This window comes from Nanorana parkeri, unplaced genomic scaffold (genome assembly GCF_000935625.1).
Source record: "Nanorana parkeri isolate BGI_ZX_2015 unplaced genomic scaffold, ASM93562v1 scaffold1092, whole genome shotgun sequence".
Classification (NCBI taxonomy): domain Eukaryota; kingdom Metazoa; phylum Chordata; class Amphibia; order Anura; family Dicroglossidae; genus Nanorana; species Nanorana parkeri.
In genome coordinates, this window is record NW_017307360.1 from 552,675 (window position 1) to 575,082 (window position 22,408).

The following is a 22,408-nucleotide window of genomic DNA, read 5'->3' on the forward strand; positions in this document are numbered from 1 at the left end:
GTCGGGTCTTTTCTGCCCGTGCGTGCCCGCTAGGGGGCGCGCGCGAGCAGAAAAAAATTGCCGTCTGGAGACGGCAACCCGCAGATGCTGCAGTGCCGTCCGTCCGTTTTTTTACTACGGGCGGACGGCAAGAGGTTAAACCACGGTTTTCAGTATAGCTTTGGGGTTTTCCAGAGCATTGGTATTTGTCTCCTGCTTTATTCCAAAGGTGACATCTCTTAAGTCCAGTTCAAGATGTATGTGTGACCCCAGCCAGCCCTCTCCCTAAGCCCTCGTTCACACCTGAACGTTTTGTAGCGCGTTCTACGCTCGACGAACGCTCTACAAAACGCTCAAACATCTAAATCCCATTGTAGTCAATGGGTCTGGTTCACACCTTGGCGTATTTCAGCCCGTCCCTAACGCGCTACAAAACGGCCCACGCCTGAAAAGGTACATGTACTACTTTGGGCCGTTTTTGTTGCACGTTTCCATTGGGATACAGCCAAGTAGCCCTCGGAAACGCGCGGTTGTCGCACAATTTTTTTACCGCGCGACAGACGCGCATATGCAATACGCCTAGGTGTGAACCAGGGCTTAGGGAAGTTATGGGAGGGGGATTGGGATGCCAAAATACATCCAGATCATGACCAGACCAGATTCTTTCCGGACCCAAAATGCATCCTAATGTATCCCTATGCTATTTCTGGCCTCTGTTCACACAAGTGCAGTCCTTTCCAGTCCAGACCAGACCAGAAAAATAGTGCATGTCTCATTTTGTCACTGGAACTGTGCGCAGGTTCACATTTTCTGGACCAGATCAGTGTGAACCTGCCCTAAAAGCCAACATTTTAGCATTTTGCTGGTCTGGAGCATTCAGGTGTGTCTTAACACAATGCCAAGGAGGCAAGACATCAGCAATGATCTAAGAGAAGCAATTATTGCTGCCCATCAATCTAGGAAGGGTTAGAAGACCATTTCCAAACAATTTAAAGTGCATTATTCCACAGAGAAAGATTCAAGACAGTTACCAATCTTCACACACTCCAGGAAGTTGACACATACTCAAAGAAGGTGTACCTTCTTTTTCACACGTGTGTGTGTGTGTGTGTGTGTGTGTGTGTGTGTGTGCGCACAATATATATAAAATAGGAGTTCTTGTTTTTTTTTAATATTTAATCAGGGAAATCTAAAATATTTTTTATATTTACCACTTGCTGCCAGCATGTGGGTTGCTCTAACTCAAAGTGTATCCACAGGCTCAAAAAAATGCATTGAACTCTGAGCACAGACGGCTAATTCTCTCCCCTCTTCTGCAGTATGCGTGAATCCCACACATACTCAGTCATATAACTGGCAATAGCATTGGGAGTTATAAACAGGGTAGCTTACTTCATGACTGCACTTGTTTTCAAATCCTGTAAAGATTCTGGCAAAATGCGCTGAGGCAATTAGTGAAAAGGTTTTCACAAAAGGGTAAAGAACTGCAAAAAAAAAAAAAAGGGACTTTATTTCTGCATACTGGGGCACTGAGGAAAAAGCCGTATGTAAGCTCTGTGTTCATCTGTGTTGGAGCTTATTCAGGGCTAATTACCTTTTTTGTGTCGGGGAGGGGAGGGTTAAAGAAAAATGTATAAACAGTAGAAGAAACTTTGCCAGGCTGTTTCTGCAGGAAAAACATACACCCTCCTATGCTCTCTCTTGTGTCCTGCAGCCTGGGCAAACATCACATGCTGTCTGGCTAACATGAACATTGTAGTTGTTTTGCGTCATTGGAGGTTGCAAAGAGTCTGATGTTTTCAATCAAGCAGATCTGAAAGAATTTTTAAAGAGATCTGAAACCAGCAATCACAAACCACACATAGAAACATGTTTTTTAAAAGGAGAACTATGAGGTGAGTGATTCTCAACCAACCTCATAGTTCGAGCCGACGTGTGACAGTTTAATTGTCGGCTCAATAGATCGGGAAGTGAGCGAACACATAACGTCGCTCGCTCACTTCTCGATCCTGTCCCTGCAGAGAGTGGTGACTGTCACTCATGGCTCCCTGCAGAAATTACCCCCTCCCCGCTCCGATACTCCAGCGCTGACTGGAGGAACGAACGGGTGAGGGGGCGGGTACAGCTGGCTCTGCCTCTAGATAGGCAGAGCCAGCTGTCAATCACGCAGCTGGGTGGATCTCGACAGTATTGTCTGGATCCATCCCGGCTGCGGCGATCTCAGTATAACGCTGTAGCGGTATACTGAGCTTTGGGTCACGGGAGGACGCTAGTTTATGTCCTCCCGTGACCCTGAGGAGAATATGGGGAAAAACACCTAAAAAAAAATGCACAGTATATGGTCGGCTTAAAAGCACTGAAATTACTATATCCTTTACTGCAGTTCCAAGAGGTGACTTGAAATGAACTAGAATGGCTCTACCTTAAAGTGCACATTTACCCCCTTCACTAAAAATCACATCAGCGTGCAGCTCTGCATCTTACATTCATTAAACTTTTTTCCTTTTTCTTACAATTACTATTTTTCCACTTCCTGGTCCTCTTGGGCATCAGATGTAACCCTGGGAAGAGATGCATCCTGGGAAGGTTACATCACCAGTGCATTGCTGGGAAATCTCACCTGTAAACTGCAAAATCCCGCAAAGGTTCCATTGAGTAAAAGGAGATGGATTAATCTGCCCTTAGTAACAATGGTCACTGTGAGAAGAAGGGGGGGGGGGCAAGGTATGCAAAGAGAAAAAAAAGCTGCCAGATATCAATAAGTGTCTGTTGATCGCCATTCCTAAACCTTTGTTAAGGTTCCATTTTTAGGATTAGGGGAAAGTTCCTCTTTAAGTTTGTTTTTTTCTGTAACCACCGTTTAGATCTGTTGCAAAACTGAACATGTTTACTAAAAACTTTTGTTTCCCAAATTTCAGCTGCAAGATCCAGTGACCTGGACAATGAGAGGTAAGAAAACCAGAGAAAGGAATTGTATGCAGCAAAACTATGGCACTGTAAAATAGCTGATGCAGAACATAAATATATAAATATAAAAATGTTTCATTTCCACTGCTACTTGGCAGTGGTAGCATAGATGTTTGTCTGTTTAAATCTACATCTTTGCAGAAAGCTCCATAGTAGCGCTTTGAAATCTTGCATTACACTCTGCATGTGAACGTTGCATAGAATGATTTATAATGGCTGCACCTAGAGTGAAAATGGTACTCAGCTGTAACACTAATCTTAAAGTAAAATTAAAGTCTTATTTTTTTTTTTTTACATGCATCTACTGATAGCAAGTAGTAGATAAATGCAAAAGCCTTTTGAAAAATAAAAGTTACCAAATAAGTAAATACTTACCTCTGTCATCGCCGCTCGCTCCCGGCTGCAGCATCCAGACTCCCTGAACTGCAGTGCAGGAAGATCTGGGCGGGCGCATGCACAGTGGAGATCACCGAGGAGAGACTCAATAGAAGTCAATGCACGCAGCCGTGAGTGTGCACGTCAGACAGACACCGTCGGACTTGAAGAGTCTGCACTGGATCTGAGACCGGTACCAGCGCTGGAGGGACTACTGGAAGGAAGATGGATGATGATAATCGGAGCAAGAGGCATCACTCAAGTTAAGTCCCTACAGCAGGATTGCTGTAAAAAGGGAATGGTACCTAATAATAATGTGACATTGTTCAGACATTGAGTTGTAGTTCGGAAGGCAGTTGTGACACAAGGAAGTGCTTAATCACAGGCCTCAATGACATTGTGTCAGTGCATTGGGGAAATGCATCCATTTTGTCAAACGCAGCCTGAACGCAAGACAAGGCAATTTGCCTTGTCATGGGTGGTGACAGTTCACACTGAGTGAGGGCACCCTGAACCAAAACTACTACCACAGTATTTTTCAGTGCCATGCAATACCCTCTGATGTACACCATGTTGGTCAGGGGTTCATCCTACAGGAAGATAATTAATCGAACAGTAGGTGTGATTGCGTGGTAGTTTGCAATTAAAACACTGACAGACACACACAACTACAGACTCGCACACTCAGACATTCTCTCACACACACACACACACTTCCCAAAACTTTTTAGGGGTTCAGTGTGGGCTGTTGTGCTGTTACGGAGCTCCATCCATACGTGCATTGCTTGTACAGCTCCCTTGCACTCCCTGTAGAGGTTGCGGGAGCCAGAATGTGACGTCGCGAAGGGAGCAGTAAGCCATGCACATATGGATGGCGCTCCCCTTGCAGCCATACCTCCAGGCCACTCCACCCCACCTCAAGCTGGCACACGGCGCCGTGCATGACAACTGACAGTTCTGTGCTATGGGGGAGGCTGAGTAGCTTCTCACCTAGTGCAGTAGAAGCCTGCCTTTGCTTTGATGTGATGTTGGAGGCCTCTCAGATTGGCATTACCATAATCACATCATCTTTTCAATTCTACAGGTGACTATTTTTTTTATTTTACAGTCAATGGTCTGCTATAAATGTTATGCATTTTATCCAGTACGCTTTGTGATGTCTTACAGCTGGGGGTATGTGCATCCGAGACTGCTCAGTGTTCCTGAGTTATGTCATCATGCCGCTGAAATCTGGGTCAGTCTAACAAATTTCAGAAGAAACCTCCTGCTTTTTAAGGCTGAAAATCCAGGGAAGGTAAGACGTTTGTTTCCAGGCATTTCATTAATTTGCTGGGGCATAGTACTAAAATGACTAGATAAATGTGAAATGTAAAATGGTTTACTGTGCAGACTTAGACAAACACAAAGGTACTGTTTCTGCCTTTGACAAATCTTCAAGCCATTTTTGAGCAAAAAGATTTGAGGCCCCAGTTATAATGCAGCTTTACCACGGCCATACCACTGCTTAAAAAAAAAAAACATTTTGAAAGCACATCGGTGTGCTTTATAAATGCGCATTACTCCATTCATAACAATAAATAGGTGGGGCATGTCACATGACCTGGCAAAGTCAGGTTACTGGCTTCTTTAAAGGAGAACTATGGGGTCAGGGCTTTTCCCAATAGTTCTCCGAAGGGTAACGGAAACGGTTCCCAACAGTTATGTCTGGATCCGCCCAGCTGCGTGAATGACAGTCAGTGCTGGAGGATCGGACAGGGGAGAATCCAGTCACTTCCCTGTCACGGCTCTCTGCAGTGACAGGATCGAGAAGTGAGCGAGCGCCGGTATGTGTTCGCTCACTTCCCGATCTACTGAGCCGACCTGTGACAGTTTCATTGTCACAGGTCAGTTCAGATTATGAGGCTGAGTGAAAAGCACTCGCCTCATAATTCTCCTTTTTAATTAAGGAGTTCTCTCTACAAAATGAAGTAGAAAGATCTCTGCGGGACACTGCAGGCACACCTTGCTTGTAAAATAAAGGCTACGTATAGATGTGCAGTAGAGAGCCTATATCAGTGATGGCCAACCTTTTTGAACCCGAGTGCCCAAACTGCGACGCAAAATCAATGTATTTATCTCAAAGTGCCAGCGCTGAAAATAAGTTTAGTATTGCATTTTGGGCGCTCGGGTTTAAGAAACGTTCAACATCACTGCCTTACGGCCTTGTACGGCTCTCACGGGGGACTCGAATGTCCCGGATCACCTCTGTAGTCGGGCCGGTCACAATCAGACAGCGGCGGTGACCTCTGAACTGGCAGATTAGACGGCCGCTTGCGGGGGCCTCCCGGGGTCCTAGCGAGGAGGAAGCAGCGTCTAACCTACCTGTTTATTGGCTGCCGCTGCCTAATTGTGACTGGCCCGGATAGACATGGATCCTGCAAAGGCTACCAAAAAGTATTGCACAGCCCACCTGTGACTCTTTGGTGGGCTGTGCATAATCTATGCTGGGCCCTGCCAGCACAGTGCTCCTACCTTACACGGGAAGCCCAGCCTTCACTGCTGCCTCGGCGCCCAATCGTCTCAGCTCTGCCGCTTGACTGGCCCCTTGGCGACGCCTCCTCCATTGCAGTTTCTGCCTTTGCCTCAGTCTTCACAGGCCTCTTCCATCACCCCCGACTGTCTCCGCCCCCTGTCTCATGCCGCTCCTTCCCCGTCTCCTCACGTCCTCTCATCTCCGCCTCGATCTCACTCTGTCTCCGGCCCTGTCTCATGCCGCTCCGTCCCCCGTCTCCTCCTGTCCTCTTTCATCTCCGCCCCCATCTCCCTCTGTCTCCACCCCCTGCCGCTCCGTCCCCCTTCTCCTCCTGCTCGCTCGCCCGCCCGCCGATTTCTCCCCGTCGACATTAGACAGCTCGGCTGCCTTAATGTTTTGGGGCCTGAACCTGGGCTCGCGTGCCAGCAGAAAGGGCCTCGTGTGCCATAGGTTCGCCACCACTGGCCTATATGAATGGACCTCTTCAGGTACAATTCCATGAAGATGAAATGTACACTTACCACCACGACATCCTTTAACATCCTGTGGTTTTCCTACTATTGATTGTTACTATGTTGCAGCCTACTGCAAACAGGGAGCCAGAAGCAGATAATGACGACAGTGGTAGGGGAGTCGGGTAGGGGAGTCGCTGAGAGCTGGTTTTTGCAGCATAATATCCAGAGAAAACGGTCATGGAGGCAAGTGTAAATTGGATGCAACACTTGCATCCAACGGCAGTAGGCGTGTCTTGAAGACATCCAAGTGAATGTTATTTTCATTATGAATGGTGGGTGATACGAAAACTTTGAGCCCGCTCTATATAGTCACCACATTGGCATTCCTCCTAATACCCCTTCCAAATTCTACTTTCACTGGAATCTCTATAGAGGTTAATGGAGATGACATACTGCTATAAAGGTCTTTAGAAATATTGTTTCAGATTGTTATTGGTATTGAAAAAACAATCCGTTAATAAATCATCCTTTGCCGCTACTTAGATGTCTAATGATTTCCCATCCAGGCAAGTATTATAAACCATAGCAGTGATATTAGATTGTGCCTGAGCTCTAACAAACATTCCTGACAGTGGGCAGCTAAAGTGTGTATATATAGATAGCCAAAACTGTCCTCATTCCATCCAAAACGTTAAAAAAAACCTCATAATATGTCTCCTAAACTGACTACAGGCTGCTGTCCTACAAATATTCTGCTTTTTGGAGAAGGGTGGACAAATAACTCCATATAATTGAAACCATCTTATGTACCAACTTTTGGGGGCTGATGTATAAACATTCCGCCCAGAGTATAGCACATATGCTCCTCTGCTCCATCTATTGGCAGGGATGCTATGCGAATGGCATTCACCAAGCTGTACACTGGGTGGAACGTTTATACATCAGCCTCTTAGTGTTATCTGTATTCAAAGAAGGCAGATTGAACAACAAAGTAGGTGCACTATAAATGTGTTTACATACCACATGGTAACATTGCTTTCATTTGCACTTTTAGTTCTGTCTCTTGGTCTGTGGATTCCTAACCTTCTTGGCTGTCCTGGGTGGCTACATTCCTGGCATTGTACTCTCCTATATGCTGTGTGAGTCCACCTTTTTATGGTTTTCATATTACGTAGAATAATTATGCTTGATTGTGGCTCATTAAGGGATCATTTAGGTTCTTTTTAGTGGTCAGAGATTAGCACTTGGGTTACCTGGTCAGCCTACTTACCATGGCTGTTATGAGTAGGTGTCACTATGCCTATTGGATATTTAGCTTATTTTACATTGAGGAGAAGGGACACTGTATGGTAAGGCAAGCGGAGACCTAAACTCCCACTGGAGTCAGCTATGTATTAGACCTGCAACTTTTCTTTAATTTTACTGAATAACACACTATGTGAAAATTTGGTTTTGATACCTCTACTCAAAAGCATAGTACTTAGGCCTGGTTCACACCTGGGCGTTTTACAGCGCGTTCCTACGGGCTGTAAAACGCTCAACACGTGAAAACCAATAATTGCCTATGGGCATGGTTCCCACCTGGGTATTTTACAGCGCATAGGAACGCGCTGTAAAACGCCCTACGCCCAAAGAAGTACAGGAGCTTCTTTTGGGCGTATTTGTCGCGCGTATCCATTAGGATACAGCGGGATAGCCCTCGGAAACATGCGTTTGTCGTGCGTTTCATTTACCGCAAATTCTGGTAAAAACGCGCGGCAGACGCGCATATTCCGTACGCTTAGGTGTGAACCCAGCCTTGAAGAATTTATTGCCTTTTACTCAAGATTTCAATGTGGGGCGTCACAGACCTAGAAAAATTACATGGTGATTAAGAGATATAAAGATCCGGAAGGTTAGTTACTTAGATTTCCAGATTCAATCTGCAACTAAAATAATTACTTTTGAGTGAATTTATTAATAAGGCACACGCACTGGAAGTTATAAAAAGTGTCTGCGGCACTCTTTAGAAATCCATCATGCCATTACATGTGAAATGTTGGTGCTGGTTGCTGTTTATGGTGCAGAGGGCACATTTGGGTAATATCAGCCAGCATCCCCAGCCCCTTTGTTTATATTCAGTTGCTGGCTGGGGAATCTCCAGATTGGCAGCTGAATGGAGCTGGGGGTGCATAATGGATTGCTAGGACCCCGCTGGCCCGGGGTCCTAGCAACCAGTGAACAGGATGCTGTCAGATTCCTGACAGCTTCCAGCACATACATGCCACACTGAGCACTGTCATCTCTCTGTATGCCAGATCACAGTCGGTCTTTAGTACCACCAGTTTTTCAATCTGTTAACAGTCGGTAATTCTTTTTTAAACTGTCGCATACATAGTGACAGATTCTTAAAGTGGCAGTTTTAGGAACTACTTGAACCTGTCACAAGTGTCAGTAAAGCTACCAAAACTGGCGACAGGAATTTTTTGAATTTGGCGCAGCACCCAGCCCTGTCACATGGGAACAAATCCTCAGACCTTCACAAGCACGTCATGAACCTAAACAGAGCTTCTTTCCTTTACTCCCAAAGGCTGAATGAACTGGTGGGGAAAAAAAGAAGGTAAACATTTGAAGTGAAGGGTGGCAGTTATATTGACTGTTAACTTTTGCCCTGCATTGGAAAAGCACAGGTTCCCTTTAAATTCTGTCGGCTTAAAGAGTGTTTATGACGTGCAAGGGAAAAATATGGCCACTAGTATCTGCATTGACATTCGTGTGCACAATATGCATAGCAAACTGCATTTTTTATTTGGATTGTCACATTAACTGCCTGGCTCCAAGGATTTGTCAGGTGTTGGCTTTGTTTAGCCGTGGTCTGGGCTTGGTTTACCTTGAAGGTTAATTTAATATGTACCTGACCCATGTAACGGGTTTGTTCCTACAGTGCTTTTCATCTTGCTCTGGCCTCTGGCAATATATCACCGTTTGGGACAACGTGTGTACCAGAAACTGGAGCCGACCCTGCAGCGGTTGGACTTTAGTGTCCGTGGATACATGATGTCCAAGCAGAAGGAGAGACCAGGTATGTGCTACTAATCATAATCAACCAAAAGGTCATATCTGTTTTGACCATACCCATCTCACTTTGCACGTTTGCTGTAAAGTGCTTTAACATGTAGGTTTAGTTATTTTTAATTTCATAAGGTGCTGTGTACTAAGAGTGCTAAATTTGTAGAGATCCAAAAAACCTGAAATAATGTTTGAGTGTATTTCCACTTTTGCAGTCAAATTTGAGTGAAATACACTTTAAGTTAATTGATGCAGTGCATATTCATGCTCAGCCTTTCACTGCCTTTTAAACATAATAAAACCCCTGAAATCATTTTCTAGTCTGTTTGACACCCATTTTGCTGTATATAAACAAAATTACTTTCAGCAATAATCATAAAATTACACAATCTATAATCCATCACCAGTAAAGAACCCCGGACACTGAAAATTGCAATGGTGGTCAGCGTAGAAATGCTTTCTTTGAATCGGTGGTCAGTGGTACAAAGAATGTTGGAAAATTTGCCACTGCTAAATGAGCACCTAGCAACCTCTGCAGGAACTATGGTTGAGAAAGGCTGAGAGACTATGTAAATATTGAGCTCGCAATATATGTAAATACTTCTCATGTATGCTACCTTTTGGTCTTTTAGTATACCAATAAAAGTGTTTTGTTGTATCCGTTCAAAAAGTACCTAAAACAAAACCTGTTGCTCTTTTCGGAAATGTCCTGTGCATACTTCCAGTGCTATCTCAAGAAGTTTAAGTGTCCCTCTGAGTTCCTATCTTGGACTATAGAATAAGTGTAATGTTGTAGAGGGAAAAAAATGGGAGGGTTTGAGTAGTTTAGCAAAAGAAAACTCAACAGGGCTGACACCTCTCAGTCTACAAAACTGCTGTGTGTTGTTGCACAACAGGACTTAGGAGTGCAAGTCTGGCAGATTTAACAGGTAGTTTTCTGTACTTGCAGGGTCTTTAAAAGGATAAACCATGGGGAATGTGCATGCATGTGCAGAGATGCATGTAAAGCATTTTTTTTTATTATTTTGCCCCGGCATACATTTTAAAGTGGAACTTCAGCCATTTGGCTCAAGGCACAGTTGAGATGCTGCCTCAACCACGCAGCACAGCCAGGCAAATGTCATACTTATTTCCTGGTTCAAAAATGCAGCTTCCTATTCTACCCCCCTGACTCCAACTTTGTCATTAAACCATTTGACTGCACCCTAAGCTTTGTCCTGTTTAGTCGGAAGCTGACCCAGAAAGAAGTAGAGTGATCTTCTTGGCTGTGCACTGTGTGGCGGATGTGTGTAAATCACACAAATAGCGGTATGGGATTGAAAGCTTTTTGGCAGAAACAAATATGGCCATCTGTGTATTTCACTGTTAATATAATTAAGCTGACTTCCCAGAATTCTACTTGGACAGTTAGCATGGTGCCTGGGTATTTATTCTTTAAATCCTGAGGCCATTTAATGAAAATTGCCACTTCTAGTTGTGTAGTTTGCGAAATATTTATCTGTACTAGGTACCAATTATTATATAGAGCTGGGAGTTGGAAGACTTAAAGGAGAAGTATTGGGAGAGTAAAATATACTCTTTCCAATATTTGAAGCCAGCATTGGACACCGCAGCTGTCACATGCCAGCTCTATATACTGGTACTTGCTTTACATTCTTCTCCCTACAGAGACTGGGGACTGTCAGTCACCGCAGGAATTCCCCCCTCTCTCCATTCCTCCAGCGCTGACTGGAAGGACGGACAGGGGAGGGGTGGGCACAGCTGGCTCTGGCTCTAGAGAGGCAGAGCCGGCTGTCAAATGGCCAGCCGGACAATATTGTCTGGATCCTTCCCGTCTGCAGTGCGTCTCAGTGCTGTCAGCATATAGAGGGCAGTAGTCTGCTATATGCTGACTTTGGATCAAATATACTCCTGTGACCCAAAAATAGAAGTAAAGTACTTCTCTTTTAAGTAATCTGCAGTATGTAAGGCATTTAGTTTTTCATCCGGCATTAGTAACTTTTATCTCCTTGTGATTAGTGCATGGCCGTGCTCTTCCACCCAGTGACGGAAGTGACAGTGAAGAAGAACTGGCTGCATTTTGCCCTACGGTAAGTACACACCCTAGGAGGAATCATATTTGCCTTAGAATGATTAGACCCATATCCACATACTGTTTATAAAATCAAAGTCACGTAAATATAATGACAAAGAAAAACCTTTTGCAATCTACTTTAGAACAGGACCTCAGCCATTCACAACCACTTTCAGCCAGATATTGGTGCTCTGACCTCATTAAGGGCCAGTATTGATGAGATTTTCTTTGCATCAAAAGTGCTTCTCACCATACTAGTCTATGGAGATGCAAAAAAAGGGAAGGTCAACTGCAGGTAAAAATAACTTGTAGTAAATGCTAAATAATCCATGAAGCATCTGAAACTGATGTCAAATGTACACTGCATGTGCCAGTCTGCACAATCCCAATGCCTGTTGACACCATCAATGATCGAATGATCATTCCACATGTATTGCATTAATGCATTGTCAGCCTTCTATTTTAAGGGCTCGTTCATACCAGATGCTTGAGTTAAAGGAGAACTATGGGGTCAATGTTTTTCCCCATAGTTCTCCTTAGGGTAACGGGAGGACACAAACTAGCGTCCTCCCGTTACCCTAAGCTCAGTATACCACGAGTTACAGCTCGCGGTATACTGAGACGCCGCAGCCGGAGCGGATCCCGACATGGACGTCGAGATCCGCCCAGCTGCGTGAGTGACAGCTGGCTCTGCCTATCTAGAGGCCGAGCCAGCTGTACCCGCCCCCGTCCGTTCGCCAGTCAGCGCTGGCAGATCGGAGCGGGGAGAGGGGAATCCAGCCCCTCCCCCTGTCACGGCAGAGAGCCGTGACAGGATCGAGAGGGGAGCGAACGCCGGGATATGTTCGCTCACCTCCCGATCTACTGAGCCGACCTGTGACAGTCTCATTGTCACAGGTCGGCTAGAACTATGAGGTGAGTGGAAATCACTCATCTCATAGTTCTCCTTTAAATTTAGTGAACATTTGGGATGTTTTTGGACTGCAACTTTTTTTGTTTTGAGTAGAAAAAAAGCAACTTTCTGCTGTTTTTATCTTGTTTTGGTGACACGCAATCCCCCACACACCCTCCGTCCATCCACACCACTGTATTGACCACTAAATGTGAAGGGCCCTCACTTGCTAATGGCAAGTTTTGGTCAACGTTGCATACTAGATGGCACTGTGTTGCCCAGCTAGCTCTGGAAACAAACTAAAGCAGTAAACTGCAACCTGAAGGTGCCCCTTATTAAATCCACGGGGCTTTTTAACACTTTGCCTGCCAGTTCTATATGTCCTGGCTGTCAACATTTTTAACAAACTGCAATCGATTGTTTTCAAATTTGTCAGGCGGCTCTGGCCTTTACCGTTGAAATCATTCGGACAGCCCGATTACTTCTACAGACCTCCATGATGTTGGTCTCCCCTCCCGGCAATCTCTGCAGTGACTGAACCGAGAAGCGCTCAGCCTTTTCCAAGTTTAGAGCTATCAGATCCTGGGCTGTATTGGCTGGATAAGGAGGATATCAGGGGCTCTCTGTCCCCGTGCGGTGCCCGGGAGCGGCTCGGCGGGTCTCCCCGAAGTGGTCTGAGAGAGATCTCTCCTCCGATCACTGGACCCGGAAGTGATGTGTATTACATCACTTCTGGTGTCACTGTTCACAGTCTCCGGCTCTTAGAGCCAGGAGATGAAGCTGGGGAAACAGATCTCTGCTTCCTCAGCTTCTTTGGGATCCCTAGGTGACATTAGGGGTCTGCAAGACCCCTGATGTCTCCATAAAGAGGACCTGTCACACCCTATCTGCTATTACGTAGGGTGCTTGTTAGCTCCCTATGTAATAGCAATAGGGTTAGTGTAAATAAAATAAAGTGTTAAAAAATGAAAGTAACATAGGAAAAATTATAAAATGCAAAAATAAATGTTTTAAGACCCCCACCTCACGTGCACGCACATACACACGCAGACACGCGTCGGTGCGCCTACGTGCGAAAACAACAATTGCGCTACACATGTTACATATCGCCGCAAACGTCGGAGCGAGAGCAATAATTCTAGCACTGTCATTGACTGTTGGCACTAAACTGATGAGCGGTAAACGCGTTTGGAATGTTCCCTATGGGAAATTTGGGTTATTTACTTTTTTGCGGCTTCACGGGCGAACACAATTTTAAGGCTTGACATGTTTGGAATCTATTTACCCGGCGTGACCCCATCTTTTATATTTTACAAAAAAATTGGTTATTATATTATGTTTCTGTCACTAAATTTTAATTTAGTTTATTTTTTCCTAAAAATACGGGTTTGATAAACATTTGCGCAAAAACCGTGCGACGTAAAAAATTGCACCTAGCATTTTTTTATTCTGCTGGGCCTCAGCTTTCAGAAAATATATCATTGTTGGGGGTCTGAAGCGGTTTTCTAGCCAAAAATGTATATTTTATCACGTGTGTGCAAATAGTAGGAAAATGCCCCGGATGGCAAGTGGTTGAAGCAAAGCTATGCTTTGCCCAATTTCTCTCCTTCCAGCTGCGTATACTCACATTTCCTTGGTTCCTCTGATGCTCTATTCAGAGTAAAGAAAATACCCAATACTTCTGGATATGTAGGAACATTTGATTCATTCTTTTTTTCCTCATCTACACTGCTGCTGCCTGGTGATGGCGGCCATGTGCAAACTCCAAAGAGAGCAGTTGAGTGTTGGGGTAGCCATGCAGATGGAGTTCCTACAGCTCTCTACCTGCAACTTACCTAATGTGAATTTCTTCTACAGCTGGATGACTCTGCAGTTGCAAGAGAACTCACCATATCGGACTCTGAACATTCAGATGCAGATGTTTCCTACACAGAAAATGGGACATTTAATTTATCCCGGGGCCAGACTCCTCTAACAGAAGGATCAGAAGGTAATCTAATCTCAGGAATATGAAAAGAAACGTGAAAATATTTTGGTGTTATTTAGCTTTTCATGTACACAGAAGCATGCACACTTAAACAAAAATATTTAGACTCGAGACCAATTTTCTTGAATCTTGACAGATCTCATGCAGTAAAATATTATATCTCATACCCGAAAGTCTGACTCCATTAGCTAGGGTTGCGACAGTGCAGGGAGGAATGGGGGCATGGCTCGGTGAGTAAACCTGCCTGTGAGGTGGCTATCTGCAGACACTTAATCCTCCCTGTCCCATCACACTCCTGACCGGACAAAAACCCAACTGGGTGGGTGCGGTGATGACAACGGATGCCTCCGTGAAATGTAGATAGATGAAAAGATGTGTATTATCTCAGTCAATAAACAGCATTGACTTTAATATTATGGAGTGCGAGTGACTACTTTCATCTATCTGCAGACACTGTGACTTGTCCCTTTTTTAATAGACAGTGTCAGCATCTCATTAAGTCTTTCAGAGAAGATAGTATTGGGCAGGAAGTGGTGCACTGGAAGAACAGAGAGAAAAGAATGCAGGTTTGCTGGCAACATCCTGATCAAGACTAACGTAGCTGCTAGGACAACTAAAGAAGCGTAGTTGTGTGGTATACATGGTAATATCTAAAGGAAACCAGTCATGAGAAAATTGTTTGGGTTTGTTTCTTAATCTGAGAAATGCTAGTTACCTGGCTGTCATGCTCTGACTTTATGTAGTCTAATGAAGACCCAGAACAGACCGGTGTAGAGATGAAGCATTCTTACTTTTCCCTGACCTTCATTTTCTGCATGTTACAGGTCTGTGATGTAAAAGTATCATAGCTAAACACACAGCCACTACTAACATTTTCAACAGGAGGGCAGAAGTAAATACCCCTATATCCCTCTGACAGGTGTACCGTAGTACAGGGGTAGTATATAACTGACAAACACTTGTGAGATATGGTACGGGCATCAGTTTTGCTGACTCAAAAATATGATTTATTAATACGTCAGTCCTCCTGAATTTGCATAAACTCCTTCATTTAGTCATAGAAAAGCAATACCAGCTGAAGACATATCTACTACAGCATCATGCAGTACCTCTCGTTGCCAGGGGTAGATTAGAGCCAAGTACTGCAACTCATCAAAGACCAGGAGCAGATAACCGGTAGCTAAAGTTGACTAAAAGCAAGTGGGATCAGTAAGGTCTGGGGTAACCTCTTGACGTGCAGACTTAAACAGTAGTTTGGATAGTGAGCGATAGTTTGGAGTATATCAACCAGCTGAGCTCCAAAGCTTTTTACGTCTTAGGTGTAGGCCTATTTAAGAGGATCTTAACACAAGAACACACCTTTTAGAAATGGTTAGTAATGGCAATGTACAAACAGATGCATATAGACAACTGCATGCTTTTTATTCTTTGCATACCTTCTTTTTCTTCAACCCAACCACCCCACAACAAACACCTTCTCTTGGAGGCCATTTTTAGTAAGGGCAGAAGAATCTTTCTCCCTTTACTTCCTGAAACTCTGGGTCTGCCTCCTGCAACATGACCATGCACATTATCCGAAGAGGAAAATGCCTTTCCCCTGAGATCTTGCAAGATTATGCAGTTCACAGATTTCCCAGGAAAGCACTGGTGGTGTAGCTTTCCCAGGCTGCATCGGTGAGACCAGGGCTACAGTGCTACCAGTGCAAACACAGTCATTCTAAGTAAAAATACTTGTTTAGTGAATGTAGAATTAATTTATATCCGCATGCTGCTGATATTTTTAGCGGATTGGCCGGGAAGTCAGCTCCATGCTAATTGGCTGGGAAGCCGGTTCCTAATGCTAGCGGAATTACCTGTATTGGTACTCTGTGTCGGCGAGTACCAAAAGATAAATATCGGTACTCGTACTCGATACTGAAAAACCGGTATCGGTGCATCCCTACTACTTATGATAAAAAAGTGAGCCATATATTGTTTTTTTAGTTTGTTTTTTGGCTTTCTTTTGATGGTATTGTCTTAAAACCTTTATTTGATTTTCTATGTAGTTTAAAGTTAAAAAGAAGTAAAACAGAAAACAAATACACTTTTTTGAAGTTTGACCAGTTATAATTTCAAATAAATTGTTACTATAGATATAAGGTCTTAATATTATTCTGCAATGTATCTTATTTATTTTGACACAAACCATGGCATAGTTATTTATAAATTAAATTCAGGCATTTTGTGTATGCATTTAAAAAAATAAATAAAAGAAAACAAACAGCATTAAAAGTTTGGCAACAAAAAAATAGCTAAGAAGAGCAGGGATAGGAGGAGTTAATTAGGGCCAAGTAAGTTTAGCATGGGGTTAATAAAGGGTTTATTAGCGAAAAAAAGGTAGGGCTGCAACCAACTAATCGATGATAATAATAATGAGACTAATTGCCAACTATTCTCATTATCAATTAGTTGGTTGGATCCCCTACCTCTCACCTCCACGCTGGGAGGAAGGCACAGCAAGCAGTGGGCGGGTGCAACAGCCAATAGCAGGCTGGGTATTGCACCAGCCCACTACCTGCTGTATTTACAGTCATCTGCCGTCTGTGGAATCTTGCCACTGGCAGCTGTCATTCCCTGACTGAAGCTATTCAAGTGCCATGTGCTTACAATACAAATCCTGTTGCGGGAGGTGCGTTGCAGTGCCATTCCTTTCAATAGCACCCTAAACGCGCCTCCCACCCAGTGTGATCACCCGCATTTGAATGTACAGTACTGCAATGCCATGCCTTCCAGTGTGATGCGATTGCAAGAAATTGTGCATGCAGTTTTATTCTGAAGTAAACATTGTGTTTGTAACACTCCGTTTGTGTATTTTATTTTAAATTAAGAATGATATTTATTTCTCTCCCGTTCATTGAAGGACACAGGGAACAGATCAGAGATCATGTACTGTAGGGTAATATCGCCACCTGCAGGAGAAGGACGCTAGGCACAAAAAAAAAACCCATAGATGAGCTGCATTTAGCTACTTGGTTTACATTTTACCAAATACTGTTTCTGACATTCATAGATGAAATACCTATGATAGCTATGATACACCTATTAGGACCTCAGTTGTTAAAGTGACAACAAGTCCCAGCAACTACGCGATGGGTGTGGACTCAACTGGAATGGACTCTAGGATGTGCTAGATACAAGTTGACAAATTTCGAGGTACAAATTAGAGGTACAAGGGATAAGCTTAAAAAATATCAGACCTGAATTTGAAATTAATATTCCTGCAGCACTGTGGCATTGATGTTGGCTTCTTTTCTTTCTCATCCATTGAGGGACATGGGAAGTCTTTCACCTCCAGGTTATACTGCCGCCCAGAGGAGGATTGGACACTGCCAAACAAAAAAAACTGTAGGCTAGCCTACGATAACCCCTCCTACCACCAGCATTCCTCAGTTTTTGCTACTTCCTAAGAGGATAGACATCTCTTCTGCAGCTCTGCCGTGTAAGACTAAATATTTTATTTATTTATTTATTACTAGCAGCTTTTTTTTCTCTTCAGTCAGAACTCTTCTCTTCATCGCTGCTTGAGCTTTGTCTCTATAATTGCCGCTCTCTGGAGCGGTCATCTTCAGCCTCGCTTTTGGAGTACTGGGTCCAGACCTCACTGGACTTAATGTTGCAGGGACAGCCTGGAAGTGACCTTCAAGCACTGGGTTCACATAGGTCGATTTCCAGACTCCATTCTGGTAAACGTTGGCTGTGAAATGCTTTCTGGGTCCAGAGCCACTGTCACTGCCTCACCATTTGCCGGGCCTCTGAAGACTTACTTAATGATTTGGCCGGTTGGGCTAAGTACCGTGAGCTACCTCATTTACTTAAAGTGACATTAAACCCTCAGATTTTTTAACATAAACCAATACTGTAATGTGTGCCTTACTGTAATCCATGGTTGTTTCCCTTCTCTTTGCTGCTCTTCCTTTTAAATCTGTATCTGTTCTCATGCTGGGCAGAACTTCTGTTTTGCAGCAGACTGCCTTGTCTCAGGAATGGATACACGGTGTCTGTGTATACGTTTGTATAGGTTTGTAACCTGAGCCAGCACTACAGGAAGAGGCCCTGAGCTGAAAAGGGAAGTTCTGTCCAGCATGAGAAGACATGAGGATTTAAAAGGAAGAGCAGCAAAGAGAAGGGAAACAACCATGGATTACAGTAAGGCACACATTACAGTATTGGTTTATGTTAAAAAATCTGAGGGTTTAATGTCACTTTAAGTCACTTGGTGCTATTCCTCTACTTACCAGTTTTGCATGTTGATGCCATCCATTTGGTGGAGTGTCATGTGTGCTCCTTTCTGCTATGCAGCTTCTAAGCATTTCCCTGCTGTTTCTCCTGCTGGCAAAGAGCATTATGGAACTTTGGACTAATACTGCTGCCCACCTGCGACCACTTTGTTCACTCCCGGCCATCTGACCCTCGTCTGCTATCAGCTCACGGGTGTTCATGAGTTAGCTGAAGTGTTGTCTTATCACCATGCAGGTGCAACATGTTTGATGCTAAGACATAGGGGTAGGGGGGTTAGTGGACAGTCCCACTTACTAGGTGACCCTTGCTCACATTCTACTAATGTCTTTGCAGCTGCTTGCAGCATATCTACTGATGGTGCCGATGTCTGCAGCCTTGAATCTTGTAATCTCCTGCACTTGGAGTCTTTTCCATCTTCAGAGTCCTCTTTGTGTCAATGCAAAACACTTTATTACCCAAATCAAAATTATTTTTCTGACTTTGATTGCAGAGACCACAAGTGCCCTCTTCTATTCTATATCTGATTTTCTTGTTGCCTTAGTGGCTTCTGAGCAATTGGCCACAGATCTCTGATTCTGAGTTGCTCCAATCTTTATGACTTCTCAGGGGTAAGCTTATCAGTCTACTGCGGTTACTCTCCCCACACTGCAAAGGTTAGATGCTCATTTTTGTCTAGAATACCATTATAAAGCAGAAATACTTGCCTTATCCCTAGCTCCTGCAGGCTACCTCCTATCAGTGACCAATGCCCCAAAGCCGCTTCTCTTGGTGCTTTTTCGATCACATACAATGTAGGATCAGCAGTATTGCAATGTAAGTAAGGAACCCTAGACATAACCAAGTATTTAACCCTTGAATCAGTAACTTTAAAATTTCCCCAGAGGTCCTGCCCTTGATCCGATTCAAGCAGTGACTTTACTTTGTAAAGAAAAAATGTGTAACTGGTCAAAATCCCATAAAACACATTGAACTGCTGTTGTGGTCAATTCCCTGCTTATAGAATGCGTGGAACAGATGGCTGTATCGCTCAATTTAATCTGTGATGGTCTGCTGGAAGCTTCCTGTCTCATTTTTCGCATTTGTCTCATGTCCATGCATATGCATAGGGCACTTTGGCTAAAATGCTGGACTGTGGAACACTTGTGTAAAAAGCATTTGATCCTCTTGGCCTTGTAGCGACAGCATCTCTTCAGACCAGCTCCTGACAATATCATCAAAGATGCTTCTCTCAGTGGAAGAAGCTTATGGAAAGACTGCAAATCATTTGTCATCCCCACAAGCATCCTTTGGCAAGCCTTTCTCTGCATAAATGTGCGCCCCAACTCCCCAAGGTGGGTGGGGGGAAGGGGGCATGCGAACCCTTGGACGGCTTGCATCTCATGCACTTGGGTGCAGAATGTGGCATCTTGGGGCTACAAACTGGAGTTTCACTCTCTGCCCCCTCCTCAGACCATCATCCATACTTATGCTCTCAAGGGTCAGGTTCCACCATTTCCTGTCAAGGCGCATTCTCTTAGATCTGTAAGTACTTCTTGGGCTTTTCAGCATCAAGCAACTGTTTTCCAGATTGGTCAGGCTGCCACCTGGTCTTCTGTTCACACTTTCTACAAGGGGAATATTTTGCCCTATCTGATAAGCTGCAGGCATTACCCAATTATTATAATTTTTTTATCTTCTTGGGGCTGTTAGACATTTGTGTTGTCCTTTTGAAAGACTCAGGTCCCACACTACTGTTTTTGATTATGCTCTCAATACTGCTTTGCTTCAAAACTGAGGCATGCTGGTTGTATAAGGGGTCATCCTGGGCTGGCCTATAGTTGATTAATTTGCCAGTCTCCAATCCTCTTGTAGGTGACAGTATAACCCGAAGGTTAAAGACTTCCTGTGTCCCTCAGTGGACTTTACGGTAAGTATAACTGTCATGTTTATTCTCTGTAATATTTAAACTTGGTGAAGCCTGTGTACAACCACATCTGGCAGAAGAGAAGTAAAGCTGTATGTCACTAGATATATGGTGCAGATAGGCGTATTCTGTAAGGATGATCAAACAAAGTACCACCACAAGCCAGTAGCAGGAGCTTTTCTAGCTAAGTATTCCTATTGTAAGACTGTATAATGTGTGACTTATTCATATTCTTACTTTGTATAGACCTGGACCGCCACAGTGATCCAGAAGAATCTTTTGCCCGAGATCTCCCTGATTTTCCTTCCATCAATCCAGAGACCGTAGGAATGGATGATGAAGATGACACCAGCATTGGGCTGCCTCTTTCAGCCGGTCATCATCGTATGTCTTCTGGCCAGCTGTATGATGATCAGGAGTCATCCGAGTCTGAAATACCACTAGCACTTGGAGCTCAGCAGATCAAAGACAACCTTACCAACCTAGTCACAAGAGGGATGATACAAATGGCATTGGCAGGAGTCACCCAGCAAGCTTCTGGCTTTTTTGAAAACACAAGACCCAAAACATATCAGAGAAACTCAAGCTCTGAGATGGACACTGATGCAGAAGCTGATGACTTTGAGCTACTGGACCAATCCGAGCTAAGCCAGATGGATCCAACCAATCCACGTGGCCAACAGTAATTTACGAGGAAGGTGCCAGTCTCTTGTGAACATACAATCTTATCTGTTTCTCATTGTAGACCAGTATCTTCAGGCTGTGTTTGCTCAGTGTGTCCCTGTGTGAGGTTTCCATTTCCTAATACAGGCTTACCAGCCTGCTGCTTTATCACTGTGAAGTCTGACCCAGTAGATTAGTCATTCTGGATTGAAATATTCAGTATTTGAAATTCCTGCTGGACAATGTGCAATAGGTTTGACCTTTCTCATAAATGCCCCATCTCAGTCTAGGGCTAGAGAACTCCTATGTTTGTTATTAATGTAAAGGTTTTTAATTTTTGGTGATTTAGCAGTGGGGACACATTTTATTTGTAGGTGTCCTAATTCATACCTTGTGGTTCGCTGTCCCCCCATCGTGGGGCAGCTTTTAAAATCTGGACCGAGCACTTAGAGATGGTGAAGATTGGAGTGGATTGTTAATATTGTTGATTTATAGAAGAGTGCCCCTACAATCTGTGGATTTGAATATTTCTCCTGTCTGTGGTGGGGCTTCATTCTGTGTTGTACAGTGCAACATTTCCTTTATAATGGAGACCACATCCTCTCCTTCTTCCTAGACAAAAGCACTTTTAATTTTGAATACATTTTGGTTTTCACTCACCATCTGTAATATTTTTGTTTTTTATTATTATTATAATTCTAACTGGAATGACTATATAGAGCCTTAACATATTCCTTTCATCTTAGACCATCCACTATGGTCATAGTGCCAAATGTATCCTCCTGCCACAGGTCATGGCGGTGTTTCCTGGCCTAGTGGTGTTCTACAGCTGATTCCTTCACCAGAAAGGTAAGTGCTGAAATCTCAACAATCCAGCTTGACACGCGAGAGAAAGTGCTTTTCTCGCAGAAGACGTAGATCTTGCTAACTAAAAGCCCAGTGAGTAAAGCAAGAGACTGGTAACTTGCCATATTTTATAGCATCAAAATAGGAGAAGCGTCATTACAAGGATCATATACACCAGAGGGGTTTATTCAATAAAAAGTTCTTGAAGCAATGCAGTCACCCAGAGCAGCCTATCAGCATTTACCAGCTAAAATCTGGTCACTGTGGCCATCACTGTTCAGCATATTTGGTAAATGTTACCAATAGTTGATTGCTATTAACTCTTACTGAATAGTAAAATATATGTGTGTTTAACTTTTGGTTGAATCGTTGACAATTTAAGGTTAATAGTCCCTGGTTTTTCAGTTCTTTTCCCCAACTCTGGCTTTG

The 22,408-nt window shown here is 43.8% G+C and overlaps 1 protein-coding gene across 1 annotated transcript in view; it reads left to right on the forward strand.

Moving 5' to 3' along the window:
* Positions 1 to 21,793, forward strand: part of FAM134C (family with sequence similarity 134 member C) — a 40,483-nt gene extending 18,690 nt beyond the window's left edge. Inside the window, exons 3-9 of the mRNA XM_018567786.1 lie at positions 2,898 to 2,928; positions 4,489 to 4,615; positions 7,343 to 7,427; positions 9,212 to 9,349; positions 11,356 to 11,426; positions 14,160 to 14,292; positions 20,717 to 21,793. Of these exons, the coding sequence (XP_018423288.1) occupies positions 2,898 to 2,928; positions 4,489 to 4,615; positions 7,343 to 7,427; positions 9,212 to 9,349; positions 11,356 to 11,426; positions 14,160 to 14,292; positions 20,717 to 21,156 (1,025 nt within the window). The 3' untranslated portion in view covers positions 21,157 to 21,793. The remainder of the gene's footprint in view (positions 1 to 2,897; positions 2,929 to 4,488; positions 4,616 to 7,342; positions 7,428 to 9,211; positions 9,350 to 11,355; positions 11,427 to 14,159; positions 14,293 to 20,716) is intronic.
* The last annotated feature ends 615 nt before the right edge of the window (positions 21,794 to 22,408 follow it).